The sequence below is a fragment of the Periophthalmus magnuspinnatus genome, chromosome 13 (genome assembly GCF_009829125.3).
Source record: "Periophthalmus magnuspinnatus isolate fPerMag1 chromosome 13, fPerMag1.2.pri, whole genome shotgun sequence".
In the NCBI taxonomy this organism is placed as follows: Eukaryota; Metazoa; Chordata; class Actinopteri; order Gobiiformes; family Gobiidae; genus Periophthalmus; species Periophthalmus magnuspinnatus.
This window is the reverse complement of record NC_047138.1, coordinates 14,212,177-14,239,687: the sequence shown is the minus strand read 5'-3', so window position 1 is coordinate 14,239,687 and position 27,511 is coordinate 14,212,177. Positions and strand designations below refer to the sequence as shown.

Sequence of the window (27,511 nt, the reverse complement as noted above, 5' to 3'; positions counted from 1 at the left end):
CTTCCAGCATCTACACATCAGTTAACTCAAGCCATCCCTGACATAGTAACGCCGTGCGCACTATGTATACATTTTATTCTGAGCAACGGCTGCATTGAAGTAAAAGGGCATTTACAGTTTAATAGACGATTAATGACTAACACATCATGGGATTTTAAACATCAAGAGCAGGGAAATTGTTGAATTTTGAACTAAAAACATCATAATACAATTGGTACATGCTTTTCTGTTAACCAGTGTTGTATTTCAGCTGATCTAATTTATCCAGAGTCACCATAGAAACCCAGTCAAACATGATTTTATTACATTTTTTGTATATACCACACTGGATGCCCTCCCTTTCACAAGTTTAACCAGGCACAAAACTGTGACCGGAGGAGCCTTGAGCAATGACTGAACCGGTTATATATATATATTTAATTAAATGTAGCTTGCATTAATGTTAATATCTGAATCTATCTGAATGTGAATAGTTCCAGATTTGTCGCAGCATAGTATGATTAAACATAAGAAAAAACTGCACTATATTCTAAACACATCCACCAAGCAAGATAAAACCAGAGTAAACTTTGTAGCAATTTGTTATGTACACAACTTTGTAACCAGGAGCCAAACTACACAAACTGCATCTAGATAAAACTTTAGAAGTGACTTACCATTTGGATGAACCCACTTCTTCTTCAACAGCATCTTCACAGACCCCAGAAAACGCAAAAATCAGGACAATCCCAACTTGGGACGGGACAGATGGCCACACACTAGACAAGATGGATACAAGGATATAGGAAAAAATGAAATAACTCAATCAATTTCTACTAAAACAAAAAATAAAGACATAATAGACCACAATGACATCCCAAAAATCAGACAGGACCGAACAAAAGGCCCCTGTCCCGCACCGGCCGGGATGCTCTGTGAAATGTGCTCACTCACAGAGCTGCTGCAGAGAGAGAGGGAGGGAGGGAGAGAGGGAGGGGGGAGGGCAAGCGGGGGGAGGAGAGAGAGAGCAGATGGAAGAAGTGTGACGACGTCTGTGGGGACACAAAAGGTTAACAGGGGAAAGGGGGGGGCAAAGCGGTGTTGCGTGGGAGGAGAGGCAGGTGTAGGTATTAGTGGCCCCATTTCAGGATAGGTATAGATCACTGGACCAGCTGAGAGGATCTGGGACTCTCACAGACAGATCGCTCCATCCCCCACCACTGCCCCCTCACCCCCCTCTCACACTTATCCTGAACCATTATTTTGGACTGCTGTGGTTCTTTTAAGGTTTGAATGACGCACCGGCTAAAAAAAACATGCTAATCAATTCTTAAGTAACACATATAAGAAGAAACAACAACTGTTACTCAGAATAAGCTTACAATTTACTATCTATCTTCTTACTTAAAGGCCATATATTACGCAAAATTGACTCCTGTGAGCTACCCGCCATGTTATAATGTTGTTACCCAGAGTTGTGTTTTGTTTCAGTCACACATGTTTGAGAAATCCTTTGTTATTAGTATGTTTACATCTACAAAGCTCAAAATACTCTGTTCCACCTTGTGATGTCATGCAGTGGTAGTTTTCAAGTTAACAGCTGCATTTTACCATTACTTTGGCAGTTCCAGGGCAGAAATCATCCAAATCATTCCATTCTAGTGAAGGTGTATGGAGTTTAAAAACACAGTGGAGCACGTCGTGTATCACCACATGATGACATCACAAGGTGGAACAGTTTAAGGGAGAAAATAACTCAGCCTAAATATGCAGAGTTTGTGTGTTTTAAACATTTGTGAATGAAACCCAACTATGGTTATGCTTTTGACGAGGAAACAACACAATAACATAGACGTTGTAATATGGCTCATTAAGTTAGTAGTTTCCTTGAGTCCTTCTTTTATTTTATTATTATTGTATTATTTTTTATTATTTTATTTCATTTATTTATTTATATATTTATTTATTTATTTATAAAAAAAAAAAAAGTTCTCAACAGTGGCATGATGTATTCCTTGTTTTAATTAATTTATTTAGTTTTATCTATTTATTTAGTTGAAACCCATAGCCATCTTTGTTTTTGCTCACATGTAAAAATAAAAAAATACAAGCAAAAACTACATTAAAACTGGTCCGACCACTTTGAAATAGCTTAAAATATAGCCTCATATCCTTGCACACAAAATTAAACCTCTGATAATCCCCAGAACCATTTACATTTATTCTACCCCATCATACTATAGCGTCAGTCACGCCACTCAAGTCAATACCTTTCTGTTCTCACCCTATCCCTATTGCATCTTCCCTTCTCTTGACCTTCTCTTTCCCATCACCCCCCGCGCCCCCACCCCTTCCTCTTCACCCCTCCCTTTCCCCCCCACCCTAGTCCCTAACATCCTCCTCTCATCAGTGTAATGTCCTTTTAAGCCCCGCCCCCCTTCCCTCGCACCCACCCTCACACCCACACACGCGCGCACACACACACATATCATCCAAGGTCACCACTGAAGGGCAGGTGTGTGCGCTTGTTTGGTATGCATATCCTAACAGCATTGTCATATGTGCGCGCAAAACGTTTACCCCGCCGGATCCGCCTTCGCTAATAGCCCGATTACCTCTAGCTACATGCCCCATTTCTAATCTGCCGGTTTTGCCTTTACCATATGTGGCGCACTATCTGGTCCATGGCCCTAACACACCCACGAGTTGAACCTTGAAATGACATCCAGTAGCAGGGAGATGGATCACCTGACAACATGTGTAGCTGTGCGTGCACGTGGTTTGTACGTGTGTTAGCGTGAATGTTGATCAGGGCACGCATCCATCATCGGTGTTCGGGATGAGATGGAAAAACAATAGGAGATATCATATAACTAATAACAATGCATGTGTCTGAGGTGTAGTAACAAAACTCAGAACTTGGGAATTGTTCGGGAAAAAAAAAAAATCTATAAATATCTATATCCCAATGGAGATGTCTTGGACCAGAAGTGATTCCATGCAAATTGTGCCAAAGCCCCAGGGAGCCGAGCGGTGCCAGAAAAGGTAGGTACAGTATGCCAAGTTGTCAAAAGAAAGTGTGGCATCAATTAATCATTCATAGAAACAAGAGGCAGCGGTTGTATCTGTGTGTGGGATCAACGCATTGTTACTAACGATTAGCTGTATAAATGATTCATTTATGGAAACATATGGAGCATTCTGACTTTATGTGGCGCTGAAATATTGTTATGATATTATAATATAACAGTTGCATAGTCATTTGTTTTTGTCCTTTTTTTTACACAGTACTATTTGAAGTGTAGTATCAATCATTTAAAGTCCAGTATCTACTAATGTAGCTCTTTAAATGTGACCCACTTCACTGTCATAATATGAAATCATTAGGTCATCAAATACATCTTTACCAGCTCCCCTCCATAAATTAAATCCATATTCGTTTATGTATGTATGTAATACTTATATTGATGTATTTATTTGACAGTACTGGTGTAGTGAGAAATTAGGATGAAGAGTGGGGAGGGACATTCACCAAATTATTTTGCTTCCAAGTCAGTTCATGGGTTGGTTGTTGTTTCTTTTCACATCTATAATTTGTATTGCTTTTAACTATCAATTGAAAAAAATGTTACCATTGACTTCAATGTACATTCTACCTCCATAGCAGGGGTCTCCAACCTGCTTGCCAAATTATCGTGCTGAATGACTGAAATTTGATGAATGAAATGACTATTGTGAATGTGTCATTTTGATGTCTAACTTTGTTCCCATCTAATACCTGCTGTGGCTCTTATATTTACTCAATATCTTGTTTTGTAAAGGTAGCTCACCAGAGAAAAAAAGGTTGGAGACCCCCTGCTCTATAGGATACCCCATTGTGCAGTGTATACAAATAACCAGCAGGTGGTGTCTAAACTCACACTTTTACTTATTATTTCTTAAATCCTGTTTATTTTTTCAATGTTTTAGGTGTTGGCATATGTACATTTCTTTGACCCAGGTTTGCTTTTTTCACTTCTTTTAAATAAAACATTCACTTCTGAACTCACCATCATCATGCTTTTCAGCTCCAGTTTAACTGATTGTGTGAGCAGAGAAACCAACTTGAAACCAAGAGCGTTAAAAGTCTAGAACAAAGGTGTCCAAACTTTTGTCACAAACTGATTCATCCTGGAGATCAGTGGTCAATACGGCTAGACTTTCAGATAGATGCATTTTACATTGGTTTGACAGATCCACAACACCTTTAAAAAAAAGTCTCGGAACACAAACTTCAAGTTATGTTGATTATGGTGCTTATGGTCAGTTTAACAGAAGGACTGAGGGCCAACAGAAATTCATCTGAGGGCTGCATTTGGCCCCTGAGCCATAGTTTGGACACACAAAGTTCTAACTCTGGCACCCTGAAATTGTACATGTGCAGATTCTCAACAAAAGTCACCAAATCAATGTTATTTATTTGCACAAATTTCAACCTGATTCAATTCATGGAGTCATATTTCTTGTAACATGATTGGAACATTAGAATCCAGGTTTATGCTGTATACCCAGGACTCTCTATACTTACTATACATAAGTGAGGTGATGTGGTGCTGACAGCGGTGGAGTGTGAAAGAACACATGAATCTTATGAGGGTCAGTCTGAGCATTGAGTTTGTGAACTTTGTCAATCCCTCAGCTGCCGGCCCCATGTTGAAGGCTGGGATGAACCATAAAATGTACGCAGTGCTTGGCTTAAGTGCAGAGGCTAAGGCATTTTTCTCTCAGGTGTGAAGGACATGTTATTACACTGTGTCGTGAGGATGCTTAAGATTCTGTCTGCACTCTGGCCAGGATATAGTTCATACATTGTACTGGTGCGGGAGTATTAGGTTTCCTTCGGATACAATAAAGACATACAGAGGAAAGGATCAAGAAGCCGTTTATTCAAATCAAGGTTGGCAAATACAAGAGCGTACAATTACAGACGTTGCTTAAATATTCACTTTAACAGAAGAAACCAAATGCAACAAAAACACTAATTTGACCCATAAAAGAAGAGATAAATATTTTAATTTGAAATAGGTTCTTGGAGTTCTGAAAACTTGGAGATGGATTGGATGAATAGCAACCTTTCTTTCTGTACTGGATTATGGAGATATAACATACATGCAGACTTCAGCCTCTACTTTGAAACATTTAGATATACTCTTTCACCCATCACTCTATGAAAAAGTAGGTTGGCCATCACTGTCTGTCAAAAGAGAACAACACTGTGTAAAATGTATTTATAAGGAAATACTTTATATACTGCCTGAATATCTCATTTACTTGTTGATCTTGGATACTGGAACTTTTAAAACAAGATTTCACGATTGTCCATATCTAAAAACGGGCTTATTGGCTCCTTATTTTGCTGACCAGAAATGAAATACATACCCATGATAAGGAAGGTCTCATTGGGTCTCCTTGTATAAATAAAGAGGGCATGTTACTGATCAACTAATCTGTATTTTTATTTTCTCACATGCGTGTGTACACAGTTCTGTGCTTGATTTCAGGAAATGCATGTTTTCAAGGTAACTCTCACTGAGCTTGTCTTGGAAAATCCCCTTCTTAAATTGCTTCCCTTTGAACCATGAACCTATGTTGACAATAGGGATTTGCTAATTTGACTTCTGCTTTTGTTATCACCAAAACATTCTTAAGTTTTTTGAAAAATGCTAGTAAATAACACAGCCTACTTGTATTGAAAAAAGACAGATTTGTTCAATAATAGTGTATAAAATAGAAAATAAAAAGGTTAATATAAGCCAGTGTTGCCTTTCAAATTGACTTTATTTTAGCTTTTTTATGTCAAGTCCACATGATTTCTTTAGATGAGATTATTATATTAAGAAGAAGAATTATATCAAGAGGAAGAATTAAAAGTTATTACTTTACTAAGAAATGTCTAAAGTATGGCATAAGGCAAGGAAAGGCAATTTTATTCATACACAAAGTAATTCAAAGTGCTTTATAGGATAAAACAGACATTAAAACCACAATACAACAAATCAAAACATAAAATATCATAAAATAAATACTACTAATAAAAAATAATAATAATAATAATTAAATGGCTTTATTTTTCATTTGTTCAATTACAGGTGCTTTCTTATGGCAATAAAAAAAAAAGGTTTAAGCTTAATGCCATACTCTGGAACATTCCATGCAAAACAGTAACACCTGGAGTCAAGCCAGTGCTGACCTTCCACCAGAGAAGTTACATATTGCACCTTTAGAATGTTAAATCCATTCAAATTGGTGTGAGAATAAACACGATACGGTTTCTAGTCTGGACTCAAACTGGTTTATTGGAGTGTTAAAATTCAAACAAAACATAATATGGTTTTCAGTTAACAAAAAAATGTCTGCACGCATACTTTTACTTTTGAGGTACACTCCCATGTGGTCTCCATAAATCCAAAATAGTTGTTAACGCGCCATGACGTTGGTGCACATTAACACGATCAATACTTGAATCTTCTGGTCCGTAAAACACACATCACAAAAACAATTACACCGGGATTTCTTTCTGATGATGATGTCAACAAACTCAAACTAAAATAATGACTCTAGCTAAAGTGTCCATCCACCCCCCCTTCCTTCTTCCCCGTCTCTCTCTTTTCGGTTTGAACCTGTGCTGATATGTACAAGGCACTAACCCCAACCAACGTCTGACCATGAGGCTGTCTCGAGTAAGGCTGACTCAGCTGTACTGTATGTGTGTGTGGCAGCACTTCTATCACCCCCACCCCCCCACCCCCACCCACCCTCTCTACCCCATCTCCTCCCCTCCCTGCTCCTCTCCCTCTCTCCCACTCTACCTCTGCAGTAGCTCGCTTCTCCCTGTGCCGGCTACAGACTCCGGCTTCCTCGCCTCTCCACTAACTGCTGCTGGGGCTTTATAGCATCTTATTACGTGCATCAATTCGTCAGTGTCTCCCAGTGTGGAAGGGGGGGGGGACCGCAACAGCCAACCCGCCAGCCCGCCCGCCCGCCTGCCTGCCTGCTTGCAACCGCTGCTGTACCCTGCTTAATTTTTTGCCTTACCGGATGATCATAGGACAGACACAAAAAATCGGATGCAGTATTTTGTGTTACTTGCCTTTTGCCAAGAGACCCGCAAAGCCTGGACAGGAGAGGAGGGAGAGCCCCATTCAAGAATCCGTTCATTGCTGGGACAGAGTGCAGAGGAGGAGGAGAAGAAGAAGAGAGGGAGGGTGGAGGACTTTGGCGGTGCAGTTTAGCGTCCCAACACATTCAGAGCTGCTGCTGCAAAGACCGCAACCTGCAAACTGGAAAAATTGACAAGAGAAGAAATTATTGACATAGTGCCAGAGAGATAGGTGGTGTCATAGCGATGGCGGACAGCACTGGTTCGAATGTCTCCAGTCGGCGAAGATCCGGGGACCTACTTCATGCTGGCTTGGCAGTGGCAATGTTACTGGGTGAGCGTAACTTCCAATGCTTCTTCCATACTGCGCACCAACAAGATGCAATGGTAGATTGATCAGTTTATGTCAATATTCAACCGACCAACTTTAATAAGGGTTATGTAGGGTTACTTGTTGCTTGAAAGACTTAAGACTTCGAATTAGGTTTGAAAAACTTGAACTTGAACACGGATTGAAATGGAAGCCTTAGGAGTAGCTTCAATTTCCACGCTAAGGTGTGGAGACTGATCAATAATGTGGGAATAGGAAAAGCCATTAGTCATCACTTCTAAGAGTTTGGGGAAGGTTTCGGATTGTTTAGGAGCAGACGGGGCTGGTTCAGAGCAGAATTTTGACCGAAAGTGACGTATGGTGGTGCAGTGGTGACTTGCTCAAATATTGTCTGAATGTGTTGTTATTCACTGCTGTGTAAAACTGACCTTACAGATGTCCCATTACCTAACTGTATATGGAAGGTCTGACCGAGAAATGGTTTTAACAGAAGTTTTGGTAGTTATCGTCAGAGTACTTTGCTAATCCACGTACTTCCTATATGCAGTTATCTGGAAGTACATATATTACTGGTATATAAGCCAAACTTCTATGTGTTGTTACTCACTGCTGTGTAAACCGACCTTACAGATGTCCCATTACGTAACTGTATATGGAAAGTCTAACAGACAAATGGTTTTAACTGTAGTTTTGATAGTTATCAATAGCATACTTTGCTAATCCACGTACTTTCTATATGTAGTTATGTGAAAGTACTGAGCTACTAAACATTACTGACATGGTATAGACATAACATATAGAACAGAGTATGGAACACATGTGGATGACTATAGGACTACACCCTTCTTCCATTTTCGTCACTCCCCCTAAGGGTGCCAGTAGCATAGTGGGTTAAGCAGTCACCCACCAACAAGACAGTACCTGGTTCAAACCTTATCTGGACACATAATGTAAATAATGTGCCCATGGGCAAGACACTTTACTTGACATCGCCTTCTAAAATTGGATCCTGTTTTCAAATATTGCTCGATCATATCGCACTAACAACTCCAAAATAGAAAGGGAGAAGAATAGAATATAACGTTTCATGCCATTGATTTCAAGAAGGGGACAGTATGGGTTTCAACTGAAAAACTTTGGGTCAGATATTCAAAGCAGCATTTCTTCAGAAAGTGTAACCTGAACCACAAAACTCACAAATATCTCAAAATATTTGCATAGAAAATCCAGTTATGTTCTCTTTTCCAACTCCATCAGCCTGTCTCTGCACCTGGCAACGCACAGCAGGTGTTTGGAAAAAGAACAAGGACAATGAGGGAGGTCGTGATTTACAAGCTCTGTATTTATAGGTTACTATTTTGTACTGTACTTTATATCTTTGATGACTCAATGCAAGGTCTGTGCATTTTCATCATTGCCTAATGCTGGCTCAACATTTATGTCGCTGTGTTTATTTATTCCTTTTTACAGTGTAGGACAGTACTTTTAGCAGATTACAGACTTTAATCATGACAGGCAGTTTTCAAGGTCAGTTTTGTCGAAAGCGTTTTAAGGTTCATTGGCAAGAGAATAGGTATTTTCATTAAAGAGAACGCTTCAAACATTGCTAGGATTTTTAGATCTTTTGAAATGGCTAATGTCAACAAGACTCTTAACAGATAGATGTTTCAAATAAAATGCTAAATACTTTATTCAGAAAATGACCCAGTGACCAAATGTGAAAAAAGAAAATCTACTGCAGTGTATGAGTAGATTACAATACTCTAAAAGGTGCAATATTTAACTTTTCTGGTGGTAGGTCAGCCACTTGCTTGTCTCTTTGCCTAGAATCTTACACAATATGACATTTAAATTAACCACCTTGAATTGCATGTATTTTTATTTTTAAAAAAATAAAAAAATAAAAAAAAAAACTTCAAAATATCCATTCTTTCAGTGCATGGGGTCTCCTCTCCAAAGATCTGACCTGTAATTTGATCATACAGCATTGTTTGGTTGTTTCCATGGATCGAGAAAAGTTAAATGCCATACTGTGGAACATTCAAGGTAAAGCAATCATCCAAAACATCTCCATGGAGACTGGTGGTGAACCCTTCCCTAGAAAAAAGTTGTGCACATTTAAACATGAAAACAATTATAACACATATGTCATGAGAAGAATCTATATACTCACCCTTCACCATAAATCATCTCCAAATATTTCCTTTCCTGTGAATTAGTCATAGTTTTTGGACATTGGTATTATTATATGAAATATCGAATCATATTCCAACTGCTACATCACCATTTTTATGGAAGTAAACTGATTTACAGCCCTTTAAGTGTGCAGCCACAGCAAAATGAAAACACCTACTCAGCTCAGTGATTTGGTCAAGTGAGCCTGTCTTTCTTGGTCTTTCTTGCTTTTCCTGCAAAAACTTGTAAACGTCCCAGATCAGTGATATATACTGTAAATTAACTGCAGATGGTGTTAAATTCCCATAGAATCCTTACCGTCATATCTGGGCCATGTTATTGCACTAATGTGAACGTAGCTTGGTGTCCACTGGGAAATGGTATGAAATGTCCATGAAAACGGAACAGTGAAACTAGGCCAACGGAGGTTATAGCATAGAACGAATGCATGAACCCACCCGCGCGGTTATGGTATTCCACTCTTAACATGCTGCTTTTAATACTATGCCGTTGATTCACTGACACCCACAGCTGTTTATTTGACTAATTAGCAGCACTGGCCATTCACCTTGAAGATGACTTGCACTCAGCTGACCTCTAGCTCCCATGCTGTCACCATTATGACCATCCATAACCTATATACCAGCGTTACCATAAGTCTTTTTTATATCTATCTCTCCCCCTTGTTCTCCTTAGATCACTGTAAGAGGTGATGCTGTCCTCAAGATGTCTCCATGGGTTTACACTGAAAATACATTAACCCTATCATCCCTGTCCTACTTAAAAAAAAAAAACAACTCACCTTGACAGTCAACCAAGGACACACACATATACACGCATGTTGGGTGTCCATGCTTCGGGGGGAAATTACATTGACTTACTTCTATTTTAGGGAGACTGATACTAACCGTAACCACAGTAATTACTTGCCTAACCTTCCAGTGAGACATTTAGGCATTGGAGTTGGACCCTCTGCTGTCAGCAACACAAATGAGCAATTCCAAATTAAACAAATAAAGCCACTAAACAACGTGAGTGCTATGCTTATAGAGCCATGTGTCCCTTGTGAACACAATTTGCCCGTAGAACAAGTCCAGATATGGTTTATGGACTTAAAAACTATGTAAGGCAAATTTAGATTTTACCTATGATGCAACAATCGAGGCAAAATGAAAAGATTCAGATTTTACCTATGACGCAACAATCAAGACAAAATGAAAACAGCATTTATGTGAGCTCAGAGAAGATGACTTTGGAGTAACTGATTAATTAAACAAGTGTTTTTTGGGTTTTTTTTTTGGTTGAAAGAAGAAGGCAGGTCCCAATGATGTGAGTGTGTATAGAGTTTTTATTTGTTCCGTTAATGTGATAATTACCAGCCCATTGGAACACACACAGACAGGCAAATGTCTTGTGTTCCATTAGGATTCCCGATTCAGATATTGATGTTTCCCAATTGGGATGTAGAGATACTTGATAGTGGGGCTAAAAATACCATGTGCTACGACACACACATGATACGGAGACACACGTGCATTGGGGCCCACACTGATAGCTGCTTCTGCTAGGACTGGAGAGCTACAGTGGAACCAGATGAATGGCGGGGAAGTGGAGTGATAGTAAAACGGGGGCGTAGAACAAGGGAGCGGAGAGGAGGTGTGAAGTTTATTTCTGGATTCTAAAGGGGGTGCTTATCGAAAGGACTCTATCCGTACTCTGTAGGAGGGTTCTGTTGGTTTACCCAGCTAAAATGCATTTATTTAAGAGTGGTTACAATAGGTTAGTACAATGAACTGCCATGATTTTGAATACATTTATTGGGTTGGTCCATTTATTCAATTTGAGTCAATTCAAGAACCATTCATTACAATTTGTCTGTGATATGATTTGTTTCTTCCTTTTAAGGCAAGGCAAGTATATTTGTATAGCACAGTTTGTACACAAAGTAATTCAAAGTGCTTTACAAGATAATAAAGACATTAAAATTACAATACAAACAAATCAAAATATAAATAATCACAAATATGAATCATAAAATTAACATTAAAAGAGAAGGCTTATGGGCTTAAACACTGTAGGACAAATTCAGATTTTACCTACAACGCAACAATCAAGGCAAAATGAAAACAGTATTTTTGTGAGCTCATAGAAGATGACTTTGGAGTAACTGATTAATTAAACAAGTGTTTTTTTTTTGTTTGTTTTTTTAAACGAGGAGGCGGGTCCTAATGATGTGAGTGTGTAAATCATGAGGTCTCCAGCCAATCCACAGCAGAAGAATGTGGTTTGATGCACTTTTGATAATTGTCACTGTTTATGTTAATGAAATACATATTAAAAGCCACGTTATTCGTTTTGGAAAAGACACATAAAAACAAGAACAAATGAAGATCGATTCACTTTTTTCTACTTCATAATATTGTGATGTAGCCCATTTTTTGTCCACTTCTGAGACACGGGTAGCAGACAAACAGATCCATCAATAATCACTATCACACTGACTGCATATTTACACATCATGGTTGCTGAAGTGTACGTTGCTCAAGGACACAATGTCAGTATGCAATGCCACTAGCAACAATTGATTCACCAACCTTTAATGGGCAAGAATTTCAGTGCCATTCATGCAACTCCATATCCATGCAGGATCACAAACTTTAATGGGAATAGAGAGAGTGCTTGTCTGGTTCATGCCCACCATGCAAAAACATACAGGGGTTAGGAAAAATAGTTCATTTTAGGCTGAATTCTTGGTTTAACTAGAAAAAAAATGGAAAATTCTGTGTTTTTGATTGATTGCAGCTATTTATATCCACCATCTCCTCTCATTACATGCATTAAAATACTATTAACTCACTCCCTGTATTACTTATATATAACCTGTGCATTAACCGCAGCACATTGCATTAAACATATCATAAACTGAACCCAGAAATAGATACAGCCTTGTTGGCAATTGTCAATTTCCCATCACTGTTAAATAGCCTATACACACAGTTCTGATGGGGGTCACCTTTTTCCATTAGGATACAATGTAATTCTAGATTTTTTGGGGGATTTGCCGTAATGCAACCCAATGCCTCAAATCTATCCACTTATTTAGTTAGTCTCAGAAGAGCACACTTTTAAAAGCATCTGCAATGGAACAATCTGGAAATCTAATGTGATGCAACATGTGAAACAGGAAATAAATCCAGTGAATGCTAGGAAAGATTTGAAAGCAATTTATTTTCATGTAAAATTGGTACAAAATTAACTGATTGGGCATAAACTCTAACTGACAGCCTTGGGTATCTTTGTTAATAATTACAAAGATGACATCATAATAAGTGAAAAAGTTATTAAGTATATATTCAACAAAAGACAGTTAAATATGTCTGTCATCGACTCGACTTGAAAAATTGTCGCCCCTCTCTCATAATTTTGGTCTGTTCCACATGATTCTGGTATTTTTATTTTGCTATTGTGTCCCTAACTCAAGATATGAACATTTATAACAGACAAATCAGCGTTAGGAACAGGTTTGATTGACAGTGTTGTTAAGGAAGGGGCATTACCTTCCCAATTGTCTCTTTCGTTGCTGTGATACTCGTGGTCGGAGTTGGGTGATGTCAACACTCACTTAATCCACTTTTTTCATGTATTGATCATAATTTAGAACAGAGTGAAAAAAACAACAATATTTTACCCTTTGCCAGTAGTACCTTAACTTAAAAATGTTTTGTTTTTTTCTTGGTACTGTACTTGTGCTTTAAAGGGTACACAGCCTGACTCCTGTGACTCCTGACCTTAAAGATCGTTATAGTTTTAACAAAGCTTGTGATATTAATTATTTAGTTTAAAAGGATACAATTAAGGCAGTGGAGGTTTGCACTCTTTGTTATATTGTGACTTTGAACTGACACTGAGGTCATTCATACAAAGGAGGAATTGCCTGGTTATAAAAGATGCACAATGTACCTTTTCTGGTGGAGGGTCTGCCACCTGCTTGTCTCTATGGAGATGTTATTGTTTTGCTTGGAATGTTCACAGTATGATTTTAACTCAATAATAACAAAAGTCTTACTCCATAATGTGCAAATTGTTGATTAAGAATGATTCAGGATTAGTAACTACTTAATTTAGGGGTTAGGAGTTAGGGTTAGGATTAAGTCTGAACCATTGTTAATAACCTGTTCATTATGAATTAAGTAATGTTTACATTTTATTTACATTTTACATTTTATTAAAACTGATTAAAGTGTTAAAGTGTATAAAGTGTTGCCATTTGTTTTACATATATTTTACAAGAAAACATCAGTAAACAGGTTGGGGGTTAGATTCTCTGCATTGATGCACTTCCTTCACAGCCACAGAGTCATCTCAGTTCCCTGACACATGTAAAAGTGAAATATGATCTCAAGCAGATCTGTGTGCAGTGAGATTTAAAAATAGGACCCAGTATGTGACACTTACACCAGCAGTTCCAAACATTGGCCGGACCCACCTCCCCGAAACACGAGACCCCTCATCCCTGACAGGCAACAAGGTCGGAGCCCCATGGGCTTGGATTTGACTTCTAAATCCTGCAAGTAAATACTGTCTAAGTTATAAGTCCAAGGTTACATAAGAGCTTTCATTTGATGCTGAATGCTTAGCAAACAACTGAAAATAATACACAACATTACATCTATTTATCATTTGCTTTTTTCCTTTTTCGTTCATGAAAACAACCAAACAACAACTCCATATTAAGAAATGTGTTGTTTAAGTAGTAGAGACTGAGCAACATGAGCCATGGCACAGGCTGGAAGCTTCACTGTCAGTCGACAGTACAATAGTAGTTTACCGTCAAGTGTGGAGTCAATGAATAAAAACTACAGTGTAGTGCTTTGAGAGACTTAAACAAGCCTGTAAAGAGCATTACAAGTTTAAGGCATTATTATGATTTTGGTGAATGAGAACCTTATGGAAGCAACCACCAAGGATGACAATTTTGTTCAGTTAATTTTCTTCAATCAATCTTATTATTTCTCTGTCATGGATCAACATCAGACTGAACAAAGGGCTTGGGTTATGCATGATGCATCTGCAAGTTCTATGAGGCAATTTTGCAAACATAAATCACAATCTGTGTACTACACAAATGTCAGCATGGAAATGAGTGGGATTCCCAATTAGCTTCTGACTCCAGCTTCATTACATAAAATTTAAATTTGAAAGAAAGCAAGCTCCGTTCATGGATGACGAGTTTGGTGTGAATAAACTTGACTGACCTCATTCATATAACCTATCCAATACTTCTTGTCAAAATGTTCTTCAACACACTGGTTTTCATATGTGCCCATTTGCTCACTGCTAAATGTCTTCAAAACAGGTTGAAGCTTTTTTAGTTGTAAATAAAAAGTCCATATCAGGTTCAAAGATTATTCATGTTAATGTAAAGACAGTGGTTGGTTGTCAGTTGGTTGTCAGAGTTGGTTACAATATTTTCCTGTGTGTTTTCAGGTGTTTGGAGTGTTGGTGGATTGGAGGTCTCCACAGGGAAAGTATCTACGTTGGAAGCCATGAACGGCTCCACGGTGCTGCTGCCTTGTACCTACTCCTCCTGCATCGGCATCAAGAACCTCTACTTCAACTGGACCAAAAATGGAACCACGGTCGTGCACATTCATCAGTATTACGCAATGAGATCTGGTTATAAGAACCATGGGGTAGAAAGTAGAAAGTACTGTGAATGCAAAGTCCAAAGTGAATGAAGTTTTTTGGGGCTAGTTGCACTTTTATGAATAGATTTTTATTCATGTACATGTAATTGTGTATAATTCAATCGTAGTAATTGTAGCTACATTAAAAAGCATTAGAGTTACAGAGTACAATGCAGGTCCCAATCATCAGTAAGTACTGCTGCCTCTCTGCTCACTTCAAATGCACATAACAGCACTGTACTGCCTGCTCTGACTGGCCAGAACAAATAGAATGAGTGGATTGTGGTTTCATTCAGCGTATAATTATGCAACACTAAAAAGTAAGCAGTACTTTGAAGAGCTTTTTTTTTTCTTGCATACTTTGTACTTTTTCTTTTTTCATGGAATCACACAGGTGGCGTACCACTTGTGCGGTGTCCAATTTTGTAATTGAATTTTACTCAGGTATAAATTTCAATTTCCTGTGTGTTCCCTCGCAGCTCTGTGAGGCAGTGATTCCTATCGAGGGAGTGGAGCCTAAAGTGAGCGTGTTCCATGAGCGTGTGGAGTTTGTGGGCTCCTCCAAATCCAACAACATCTCCATCCTGCTGTGGAACATCACCTTCGAAGATGAGGGAGATTATGTTTGCTTCGCTAAGAACCCAAAAGAGAAGAACCGCAACCACAGTGCAATCTTCACCTTGATAGTTGTGGACCAAGGTATGTCATAGTAACTGGATAGTTCAGGATATTTAATTAAAAATGTGCTTTGTGAAGCTGTGAAGGTAGGTCTAACAAATAAATGTGTGTGTTTTATAAAGCTTTTATAATAGTTTATAAGGAGCTAAATTATAATAATAAAGGTACTCTTTCAAAGTATTCTGAACTGTAATGTTTCTTTTCAGTGAAGGAGGTTGACAACACATTAACTGTGATCATCGTGTCAGTGCTGGGCGGAGTCATTGGCTTAGTTATCCTCATCATGGTCATAAAGGCTTTGGTCGTCCGCTTCCTGTGCAAGGGCGACGAGAAGAAGTAAGTCAACTGTTTACCTCTTGTTTCAACTTCAGAGACGATGAGTCTCAGAATGGGATCCATGACATGTCAAAACATTATAGTAGTGTCTGTATGCCCTTCAGTAATTTAAAATGGACTAAAGTTTTTCATATTTTTGGCTGCTAAGGACTGAAGAAACTAGTGGAAAAAGTTGCAAAATGTATTCACTCTTAAAATCGTCTGTCCAGACCAGATTGTACATATAAATGGACATAGCTAACCTGCTACTCCAAATAGGAAGTGAGCATGGGCACACTTCCTGCTCCATCGACACTGGCTCCAATTCACTTTATATTAAAAAAACTGGCTGCTGTCTTAAGATGTTTGTATTAACCTGCGCTATATGACCTTGGTATTTTTATTTGGCTGTTGTGTCTGTAAATCAAGATATGAACATTAATAAGACACAAATCAGGCGTCTTCTTTCCCTGATGTTTTTCCCGCTAGCACTAGCAACAGGTTTGATTGACAGCATTGCTAAGCGTCCGCTCCCTGCTAAACCAGTTGTGTGGGAGGGAAAGGGTTTTGCCTTCAGCAGCCTCGCACCAGATTGGCTCTTTGGTTGCTATGATACTCACAGTCGGCTCCAAATTCACCCCTATAACTGCTAGCCTCGATTTGACTGGAGCTGAAAACTAAGAGTGACATCACGCTCACTTAGTCCACTTCTTTATACAGTCTATGGTCCAGAAAGAATTCTTTTTTTTTTTTTTTTGAGACATAATGATGCTATTGTCAAGTTTGACCACTGTCGGGTTATTTACTCTACCAATTATGCAGGTCATAGACAAAGCAACTTCTACAGAAATGTCAACAAAGAACGAGCTGACTATGTCCTTGGTATTGCTGAAAAATTGCCTATCCAAGTTTGTGTAGCAGCCAAGAAGCTAGTGCTAGATACGAGTGACTTTGAGCATAGGCCCATAGCTGCACTGTTGTTACTCAGTGCTCCTGACAGGTTGCCCCGGTGACACTGAAGGATGTGTCTAACGCACCCTATGGGGACAAAACCGCATACTTTAACCTTTGCTGCCTCTCTGTCCACAGTAAAGAGTGCCTGGTGAGCTCAGGGAACGACAACACAGAGAATGGACTTTCAGGAGCCAAAGGTGAAAAACAAGGGACACCAAAGGCCTGAGCCACAGCAGACCCCAGTACGTCTGTATGATTGTATATATGTTAGACTAATGTACAATGCTGTTATCAGAGGACTGTTTTATCCAATAGGCTAACAAATACATGTGAATATTTATTTATTTTTGAATCATGCTTGAAGTGTAATACTATATGTGCATAGGCTGGATCACTTAAACACATGTAAAACAACATTTCTTTAGTATTTTAAAGGGCCTATATTGCACTATTTTCTGAAGGTTATAATGTTTCATCATCAAAGATATACCTGGAGTTTTGTTTTATTTCATTCACACGTTTACCGCTTCTCTCAAACAGAAAACACTCTGTTCCACCTTGTGATGTCATGCGGTAATACAGGAAGTGTACCACTGTGTTTTTAAACTCCATAAACCACTAGAATTTGGATCATTTCAGATCTGGAATTGCTAATCTCTACTGAACTAAAGGTAAAAATGAAGAAGTTAACTGAATAACTACCAGTTCGTGACATCACAAGGTGGAACAGAGCATTTTGAGCTTTGGAGATGTAGAATTACTTAAATAAATGAATGGAACAAAACAAGTGCAGATATGTTTTTGATGAAGTAACAACATTATAACATGGCTTAAAGCTCAGCAGAATGCATTCTGTGTAATATAGGACCTTTAAACTGTTGTGGGTTAGGTTTCGTTGAATTTTTACTTCTACATATTTTGTCAGATCTGAACCAGAACAGAGCTTTGAGCTGGAAGTAAACTTTTGATGCCATAATGGATTGCCATAATCTCTGAACTGCCATATTATCGACCGAAGAACAGCACAAACTGCGCGCAAGCTTTGACTTTTAACTGCATCGAAAGAGAAATTTACATAAAGCTGTTTTACAATGAAAAAAATGAAGGAGGCTATTTTAACCATTTGTATTCCAAACTAGAATTTATTAATATTCACATTTGTACTGAAAATACAGAGTAAAATAAAAATAACCTCAGACAGGGGTAATTATTTTGTAGTTTTTGTTAGTCCTGACCATCTTTACTGCCAATCCAGTCTATAGAAGTTTCATGTTTACTGTACGTGCGAGTCATTTGGTGGAAGTTCCTAAAACATGTTAAGAGCTGACGAAAGTGAAGCTACTAAATGTGTTTAAATGATCCAGCCCTGCACACTTTTCTGATTGCTTTAGATAAAACACAGGTGCCTGTTTTGCTTTTGCTCCCCCTGCTGGTGGGAGGATAAATACACAGGAGAAATGTAAAAAAGAACAACCCAAACCCTCAGTGACAATCCCCCAAGCAGACCCCTAGCTCTCTATAGAAAGGAATGAATTTAACCATGCTGCTTCTGAATAATAACCAATGCATTTTAGCATGTGCGCATTTTATATAAGGACATGTAAGAAGAATACTTTGTCTAGCATCATGAACCCCACAAACTCATGCCTGAATGCCCCCATAAGAGCCCATATTACCATGCACTCCTCACTACTGCAATGGGTGAATGAAACATAGCTTGTGAACACACCCTTTAACTCCTTTCAAGTTGATATTGTTGCAATTGCAAACCATTTCGATAAATAGAATGTTGATATTTGAAGCAGGTACAGAAATAGTATTTTATAGAGTCTATATGTGAAGGAAAAATATTTGAGTTATTACCTATATGAATGTGGCGAACAGGTTATTCATTACCTGTTCAGTTGGTCAAAGCACTTTGACTACTAAATGTATTTCATGCTACAGATAATTTAGCAACACTTTATAATAACTACACAGAATTAGCCTTGACAAAGTATGAAGAATGAATACATGGTTTTGAAGAATGGCTCGGGCTTACTACTTAAAGCACACACATTGTGACTTTATTTTGAGCTTTTAACCGATTTACATAACTGTTCCCTCATCAAAAACATACCTGGAGCTGTATTTGTCGTCATTCACGCTTGTTTAATGATTAGTAAGACATGTCAAAAGACATGCAAATTTGAACTTCCCAGGATTGTTACATTACAGGTAAAAGTCTGCAGGTCTCCTTGCTTTTTATGTCCATAAATCATCACCAGACTAAGTATTTCTGGATCAGTTTCCTTTCATTTTACTGTGTGATTCTATCAGCATGTAAGTTTTTATTTCAATAGTAATTCCCTATGGTGCCAGTAGATGGCATCCTATCCTATCAGTTCCCAGTAAGGGGAGGTGCATCTGCAGAAACATGGTGTCTTTTGTCTGAAGATGGCTATGTAAGTTTTAAAGCATGTCATGCCAAAGCATAATATTTGAATACACTAACTCCCATTCATTTTATGTAATAAGTAAGCCTGACTAAATCTTAAGAAAATGTGCTCATTTGTGCTTTATTAAGACTATGGTGCAGGTATTATAAAGAGTGATAATTCTATTTTTTGCACATATTGATTTCATGATATAATGACAAAAGCATATCCATTTGTTCTCATTGGGACTTTGTCAATGTCCCTGAATGTGACAGGTGAAGCAGGCTCTCACATAGCAGCGATGGCTCCACCAACATGTCCACATGCTGCACATACTTCTGTATCAAGAGCCCAGAGTTGTGCACTCTGGAATAGCAGCACTTTACACTGGTCCAAGCAAAGAGAAAATGTATCTTTGGAGCCATGACAGTTTAAGTTAGCCTCTATTACCCAATAACATGACCAGTCTTTCCTGAATATGTAGCTATGACATGGTTTATTTTTTTACCCGATCAGCCTACTGCTCTCATTCTGGAGTGCATTTCCTTTCTTGCTTTCAATGGAAGCAATAAAACAGACATCCAATTATGCAATAACTGTTTTCTGGCACTTTATAAATGTGTGTGGCCTGGCTCTGGTGGAAATGTCCACAGTGGTATCTGTTGTATAGTGATGTGTTGCTCAGATTTGTTTTGTGCATTATTTCCACTATCATTTCTTTTTAGGTTAACACTGACAAAGTTTAGACTAAGGGGAGATTATGAAACATGGTGATTGTTGTGGACCTCTCTGTTACTCGGGTTAAGAGGGCTCGTCTGTATTCGTATATTTGTTCTGAACTTGATGCTGTGAATGTTGTGAGGAGGCTCCTCTCAAACACTGTTTGTTCATGTTATTCCTCTGTGAAGAGGGCACATATCTCAAGTCTTCCTTTAGAGAAAAGCAATATCATGACAAGTATGTGTTGTCTGAGACATACATAGATACATAGATACTATGTGCCCACTGTTTAGAGTTTATCCTGCCTCACAGGGCGAGAGAGCTTTAGCTCATGTTTCATGGTCAGGGAAAGCACAACATCAGTGAAGAGGGCTCACAGGGCTGGTACAAGGCTGTTTCTTTAGGGCTACTGTTCAATTACACAGAACGCAGAATGTGGTTGACATCACCTCCTTGTGCAAAAGTAAACTCATCACTATTAACACAAAATGTCCTTTATATGAATCAGCTGTCATATTCTCACATGGGTCCTCAGTCGTACTTCTGTTTGCAGTGGTTACTGCAGTAGTCTGCTCTGTGCTCCTCTGCAGTGGCGCATTATAGCGCAGGCAAAACGCATTACTGCCACCTAGTGGCTACATATTGTGCTTACTGTGGCAGCCACAGTTGTCACTAACCAATGGGACATACAAAATGTATAAATTATTTATATGCAGTATAAAAAGTAATGCTAGAGCTAGAAAGCTTTTGCCAAACCTAATAATACTAATGATTGTAAATGGCATCTCATGCTTGCAGTGTTAAGCCACTATAGTGTTAGAAATGACTTTCCAATTGAATCCAGTGTACATTTGATGTGTAGTTCTAAGTTTGTAACAAACATATTCAAATATATGTCTTATTTGATGGAATATTTTTCAAAATGACCAATTGTGATTCATAAAAAATATTAACGTAGGAATAATTTTTTGAGAAAATAGAAGCTCCAATTGACCTTAGACAGATACTGCCAGAGCGGCTGAAACTCACACTGCCAATCCAAGAGTCTCATGTCTGCTGGTCTTACACACTCTACTACTGCACACCATATTCTCAAGATACTCTGACCAATAGGCCCATACTTGTACTAGTACTACACTGTAGGCCTAAAGCACTCACTGCACTCCACGGGCAGACACAGACACTGCTCTATACTATCTATAGACCCATACTTTTATCAGTACTACTTAGTACTCCCGATTGAACAGACCACTACAAAGACCCTTCCTCTCCCCTGTAGGCCTGTAGGCCTGTAGGCCTACAGTATCTCCTATGGGCCTATATTGTATTCCAAAACTTCACTAGACCTATCCCGTCTGACCCTCACACTGCCAAAAGAGTTCCACCACATTCCACAGACAAACAGAAAAGCTGACCTCACCACAGTCCAGACCGCAGCACAGGGGATGTGCACTGCCTGTAGCATCACATGAGTCACATTTTAGATGAGTAGATTTCAGAAGCAAGCACAGTTCAACTTTGTGAAACATCTCATGGTTTTGACAAATATTGATTTACCCTCATGAGATAAACGGAGTCTGACACCAAGCTCTCAAACAGTCAACCCTCCATTTTGAAAAGCAGAATAAAGAGTTTTATCATTTCCCTGATCCCCTCGTTCTGAATGTGGAATGGTTTGTCCATGTCTGTGTCCATGTAACTCATGCTTCCTTCATAACTATGCACCAGAACCCTGACTTGTTACAAAACATCCTGGAAATAAAATCAAATATAAACTTGAGTCTTCTTGTGTGCAGATTTTTTTTCATATTGTATTTGAGTTTGCAAGGATTATAAAGTGTGTATTTTTTACCTTGGTATTAGAGATCATATCAATGGTAGTATTAGTATTTTTTTTAACCTCACCTATGTCAGAAACACATCAGAACACATCAAAAATTGCTGTATAGTCAAAGTGCTCAGTAACTAAATGGAAATCTATTGCCGGTTTACAACCTAATCCTGATCCAACTAACTTTTTTTTTACATGTCTTGACATTTTAGCATCAATTCTTGACCCTTATCTTTGTATGTAACAATAATACATCCAAAATCACCAGAAAAAAAATAAAAATTAAAAATAAAATCATGCTTGAAGTGTAATACTATGAGCATAGGGTGGATCACTAAAACATATTAAAAATAAAAACATACCTGGAGTTGCATTCCATTTCATTCACACATGTTTAAAAAACCCTGCATATTTAGACTGAGTTCTGCTCTCATACTGAAAACACTCTGTTCCACCTTGTGATGTCATGTGGTGATAAAGGACGTGCTCCACTGTGTTTTTAAACTCCATACAACTTCGCTAGAATCATTTGAATTTCAGCCGTGGGATTGACAATCTTTACATAACAAAAGATAAAAGGTACAATAGCTGTTAACTTGAAAACTATCACTTCATGACATCACAAGGTGGAATGGAGCATTTTGAGATCAGTATTCAACAATAATACATTCAAAATAGCCAAACAAAGATTTTATTTATTTATTTATTTATTTTTTACCAGAGTGCATCAGTTCTCCTCTTCTTTTGTATTTAAGTATCTTTTTACCTTGATCCATCCATGCTCTCGTCTTTCCCATTTGATGTAATGATGTAATAATTGTTTAGATGAAGAGTGTATCTGGTTTGGATACTGTGATGTCATAGGCGACATCACCAATTTTTTTTTAAAACCAGGAAGAGTCTGTGTGTTCCCTCCCACATAAGCTCACGCAGGTATCTGAACAAACAACACAACAACATAAGTTCATTTGATAATAGAGTAATGTAAAAAGTGACCAACTGGATATGATTAGTTAATATCTTGTCCCCGTGGAGATTTTATTACTCTGGAGACAACTGGGTGATTTGGTGATTCTACCAGTCCAAGTAACAAGCAAGATCTGTGGAAAAGTGACCCTGCTCATGGTAAGAATGCATTTTTAAAAAAAAATGCAAACTAAAATGAAAGCAGGTGGCGGACACTCCCACCTCCTACCAAAAAAGTTACATAGCTGATGTGTTGTAATATATATAGGGATAAAAGTAAACCATCAGATGTTACCCTCGTGGGTACCATCTGATGGCCACTAGATTACCAGATCATGAGTGTCATAGTATTGTCTTAGTGTCATATTACTGTCTTGTTTACATTTATAATACCAATAAGGTACAGAGCTATCAGATGCTACCCTCGTGGGTATCATCTGATAGCAACTACACTGTATTTATTCTGATGTTTGTTGCATTTTCTTCTCTATGTCTTGCACTTTAATAACTTGTAGCTTGCACTATGTATTGAAAATTTTGCACAATTGTACATTGTCTTTTGTATTGCACTTTTTATATGTGAATTGTTTTTTAATGTTTGTGACACCAAGGACTATGGATGGAAATTAGCATTTTGCTAAATCTGGTGCAGCCATCTATTTAATGTATCTGCACATTATCCTTCAAATAAATAAATAGATAAACGCAGTGGTGGGAGGTAACAAAGTAAAAGTAATAAAGTACTGTACTTGAATAGTATTTTTAGGCATCTGTACTTTTTACAGTGGGTACTTTGTTCTTTTCCTCCAGTACATTTGAGAGCAGATATCTGTACTTTCTATTCCACTGCATTTTTTAACTGGACTGAAAAGTAAAAAGTACTTTTCATATCATTTGAGGGGTTATGTTTACCATGTTCATGGTAACATCCTGACTAAATTCTTTGAGTTCAAGCTTCAACTCAACAAAAATAAATATAATATACTAAATTCTTAAGAAAAATTAAGAAATGAATTTGTATTGTATTGTTGACCAAAATATGCATCATTTTAATCAATATCACTATATTTAACACATATAACACAATAAATTAACAACACTTTTGTCAAATACTTTTATTTTTTGTACATTTTTAAACAGATACTTTAATACTTTTACTTAAGTATTTTTTTTTTTCATGTGATACTTTTACTTGAGTAACATAGTGCCTCTGTATCTGTACTTTTACTTAAGTAACAAAATTTAGTACTTCATCCAAAACTGAGTAAAAGATGCAGGAAACGTTATGGATATTACAATTGTCCTGTGTATGAAAAATAATACGTACAGTGACAGGAAAGACCGTTCCCTTTTCCCACCACTAGAGAGAGACCAAGGTACATGAATATTTGCACAGTGCAGCAGCTTGCCAGAGGTTCACTCAGGACACACAGATCCACGTAAACATCAGCGATGTGGTTTAGGCCTTCTAATGCAGAGACCTGAAGCTATCCTTTTACATGTTTTTTTTTTTTTTTTTTTTTTTTACAATTACAATTTAGGTATCTGTATTTTACTTGAGTATATTTTACAGTGGATATTTTTTACATCACTACATTTGAGAGCAGGTATCTGTACTTTCTACTCCACTGCATTTTTTAACTGGGCTGAAAAGTAAATGTATTTTTTGAGACTTGCTGAAAAGGCTGAGGGTTTATTTTGTACATGTTCACAATTTGAGCAAACAAAAATATGCAAATAAGACAAACTAGGAAAAAAGATATATTCACTTGTTTCTGTTTGACAAAATTCAGCACAAAGCAAGACATTTGAAGTGTTATTAGATTATCAGGTACTTTAATACTTTTACTTAAGTAGATTTTGATATGTGATACTTTTTTATTCAAGAGGTGACTATTGTATCATTTGTGTCCACTGCACATAGAGCTTTAATGTGTGGATTTGCATGTTTCTCTCTGTGTCTCAGTGGGTTTCAATGAGCAACATGCTAAACTTTGACGTGAGAGAATTTTCCTTGTGTTCAAATTGAGTGACCAATGAGCACCTTTGTTTCACGCATCCCTAAAATAAACAAATCTGATTGCACAGTAGCCTACTGTCTGGCTCAAGGCACGACGAGGGAGTGGTGTCCAGACAGCGACCGATATCCTGTTTAAAAATACAGAGGTACATAGTGTGGATTTGCCAGGTGACTAGTTAATAGTATTTCCATAGTTTGCACAACACCCTTGAGGTCATCACTCACTACTCTGGCATGTGTCCTCTGTTTGATTAGAAGGTGGTTAATTTACCAAGGATACACGTTACATTACCCATAATGCATCAAAATAATTTAAAGAAAAAAGGGGGCATGGATATATATTGTATTGAATATATTTAAGTTTGATTAAATAGGCTAAAAACTAAAACAATAAGTGATACATGTTCAAATGTTCGTACTGGTTTACATCCCCTACAACAGTGCGACATGAAACTGTTAAATCTGAATAAAGATGTGTACAGTGTGTTTGAGGATTAAAGGGATTTAGATTAAGAATACATTATTAACATTAGAAATTACTGCAATAATAAGTATAATGTAAGAATGTTCATTTCTGGTGTAAGCGTCAAAGACCAAGAGATTGAAAAGTAAAGTCAGAAGGTTTAATGAGTTCCACAGGTAAAGTGAACGATGAAGCAACGGACTCTCAGGAAAGGACAGAAGAGAGTCCTGAGATGTGACTGTGACAGCTTTTATAGGGTCCCCCAATAAAATGAAATGAACTGGCACAGAGCATAGAAGGCAAACAGCGCCCTCTACTGGTGTTAAATTAGTTTAGCCATAGATCAAATTAAACCTGCCCAAATACAGAACTGTTAAACTGCAATATCCCACTTTATGTACAACTAATCAGTGTTTTCTGGTTTATAGACTATGAATGTAAAAATGATATTGTTACTTCTGCCTCTGTTATTACGTTTTAGCAAGGTATATTTTGTTAAAGTTATGTAGAAGCTACAATTGGGAAAAAATCACCTCAAACCTTATATTTGTCTATTGATATTCAAAGGCAAACATTAATCCCTTACTTCATTCAGTCTAAACAGAAATAAACAGCTGTGACAACGACACCTTGACTCTTTTTCTATTAAATAATATATAATTAAAAATAACGTGCAAATACAGTGGTGGAAGTACAGTCCATGGTGTAGGCCTGTCCCATTTAGGCAAGATGGCGGCTACACTGAGGAGTACACATTCTCGGCCGCGTACTTCGATGGGTACTTCGAACGGCCCTGGACTTTGGATGAACTGATGAACAGCGGAACTTTATATTGTAGGTTAAAAAAAAGAAAAGAAAAAGAAAAAGAGAAAAAATACACACATCTGCCACTAGATAGAACCAAATGACAGGCTGAACAATGTGTCCAACCTTCCACACCAAGCATCACTAAAGAAAATATTTGGTTTTCTAAGTATACAACAAGATTAAAAAACAGGTTTACAAAAGGACTATTTCAGGTCTAAACCAGGTCTAAACCAGATCTATAACAGGACTATTCCAAGTCTAATCTAGGTCTAAACCAGGTCTATAACAGGACTATTCCAGGTCTCAACCAGGTCTATAACAGGACTCTTCCAGGTCTAAACCAGTTCTAAACTAGGTCTATAACGGGACTATTCCAGGTCTAATCTAGGGCTAATCCAGGTCTATAAAAGAACTATTCCAGGTCTAAACCGGGTCTAAACCAGGTCTATAACAGGTCTATAAAAGTACTATTCCAGTTCTAAATCAGGTCTATAACGGGACTACATCATTATCATTGTAGATAAACTAGAAATAGCACCACTGTTGGAGCACCACATTTCTTGCTCTTAGCTTGAAAATGATTTGTTTTGTCTCTTGCATAACTTTACTCAAGTAGTTGTAGAAAGAGAGAGTAAAAAGTAATTGGCAGAAATACTAGGCTACTAAATGAACTGTGTGGAGGCAACATCTGATTTAATTTAGTTTTAATGTAAAAGTACTTGGTCTACTCATAAGCTGAATTCATTTGTTGGACTAATTCATTCTCTTCAGTTTAGCAAATATAACCTACCCCAGAATGGCTGCACACAAACCTTCTGCATCCTGATCATATTTATTCCATTCTGGGACACACATGGACAAAACTGTTGGTCCCTTCGGTTAATGAAAGAAAAACTCACAATGGTCACAAAAATAACTTGAATCTGACAAAAGTAATAATAAATAAACATTCTATGAAATTTAACCAATGAAAGTCAGACATTGCTTTTCAACCATGTTTCAACAGAATTGTTTAAAAAATATAAACTTA

The 27,511-nt window shown here is 37.7% G+C and overlaps 1 protein-coding gene across 1 annotated transcript; it reads left to right on the top strand.

The window, feature by feature from the left end:
* The first annotated feature begins 6,867 nt into the window (after window positions 1–6,867).
* LOC117380394 (sodium channel subunit beta-4-like) lies at window positions 6,868–22,173 on the top strand. Its single transcript, XM_033977199.2, has 5 exons — window positions 6,868–7,451; window positions 15,111–15,262; window positions 15,790–16,009; window positions 16,195–16,324; window positions 17,393–22,173. Exons 1-5 carry the CDS (start codon window positions 7,364–7,366, stop codon window positions 17,481–17,483), a joined length of 681 nt encoding a protein of 226 aa, XP_033833090.1. The 5' UTR covers window positions 6,868–7,363; the 3' UTR covers window positions 17,484–22,173.
* The last annotated feature ends 5,338 nt before the right edge of the window (window positions 22,174–27,511 follow it).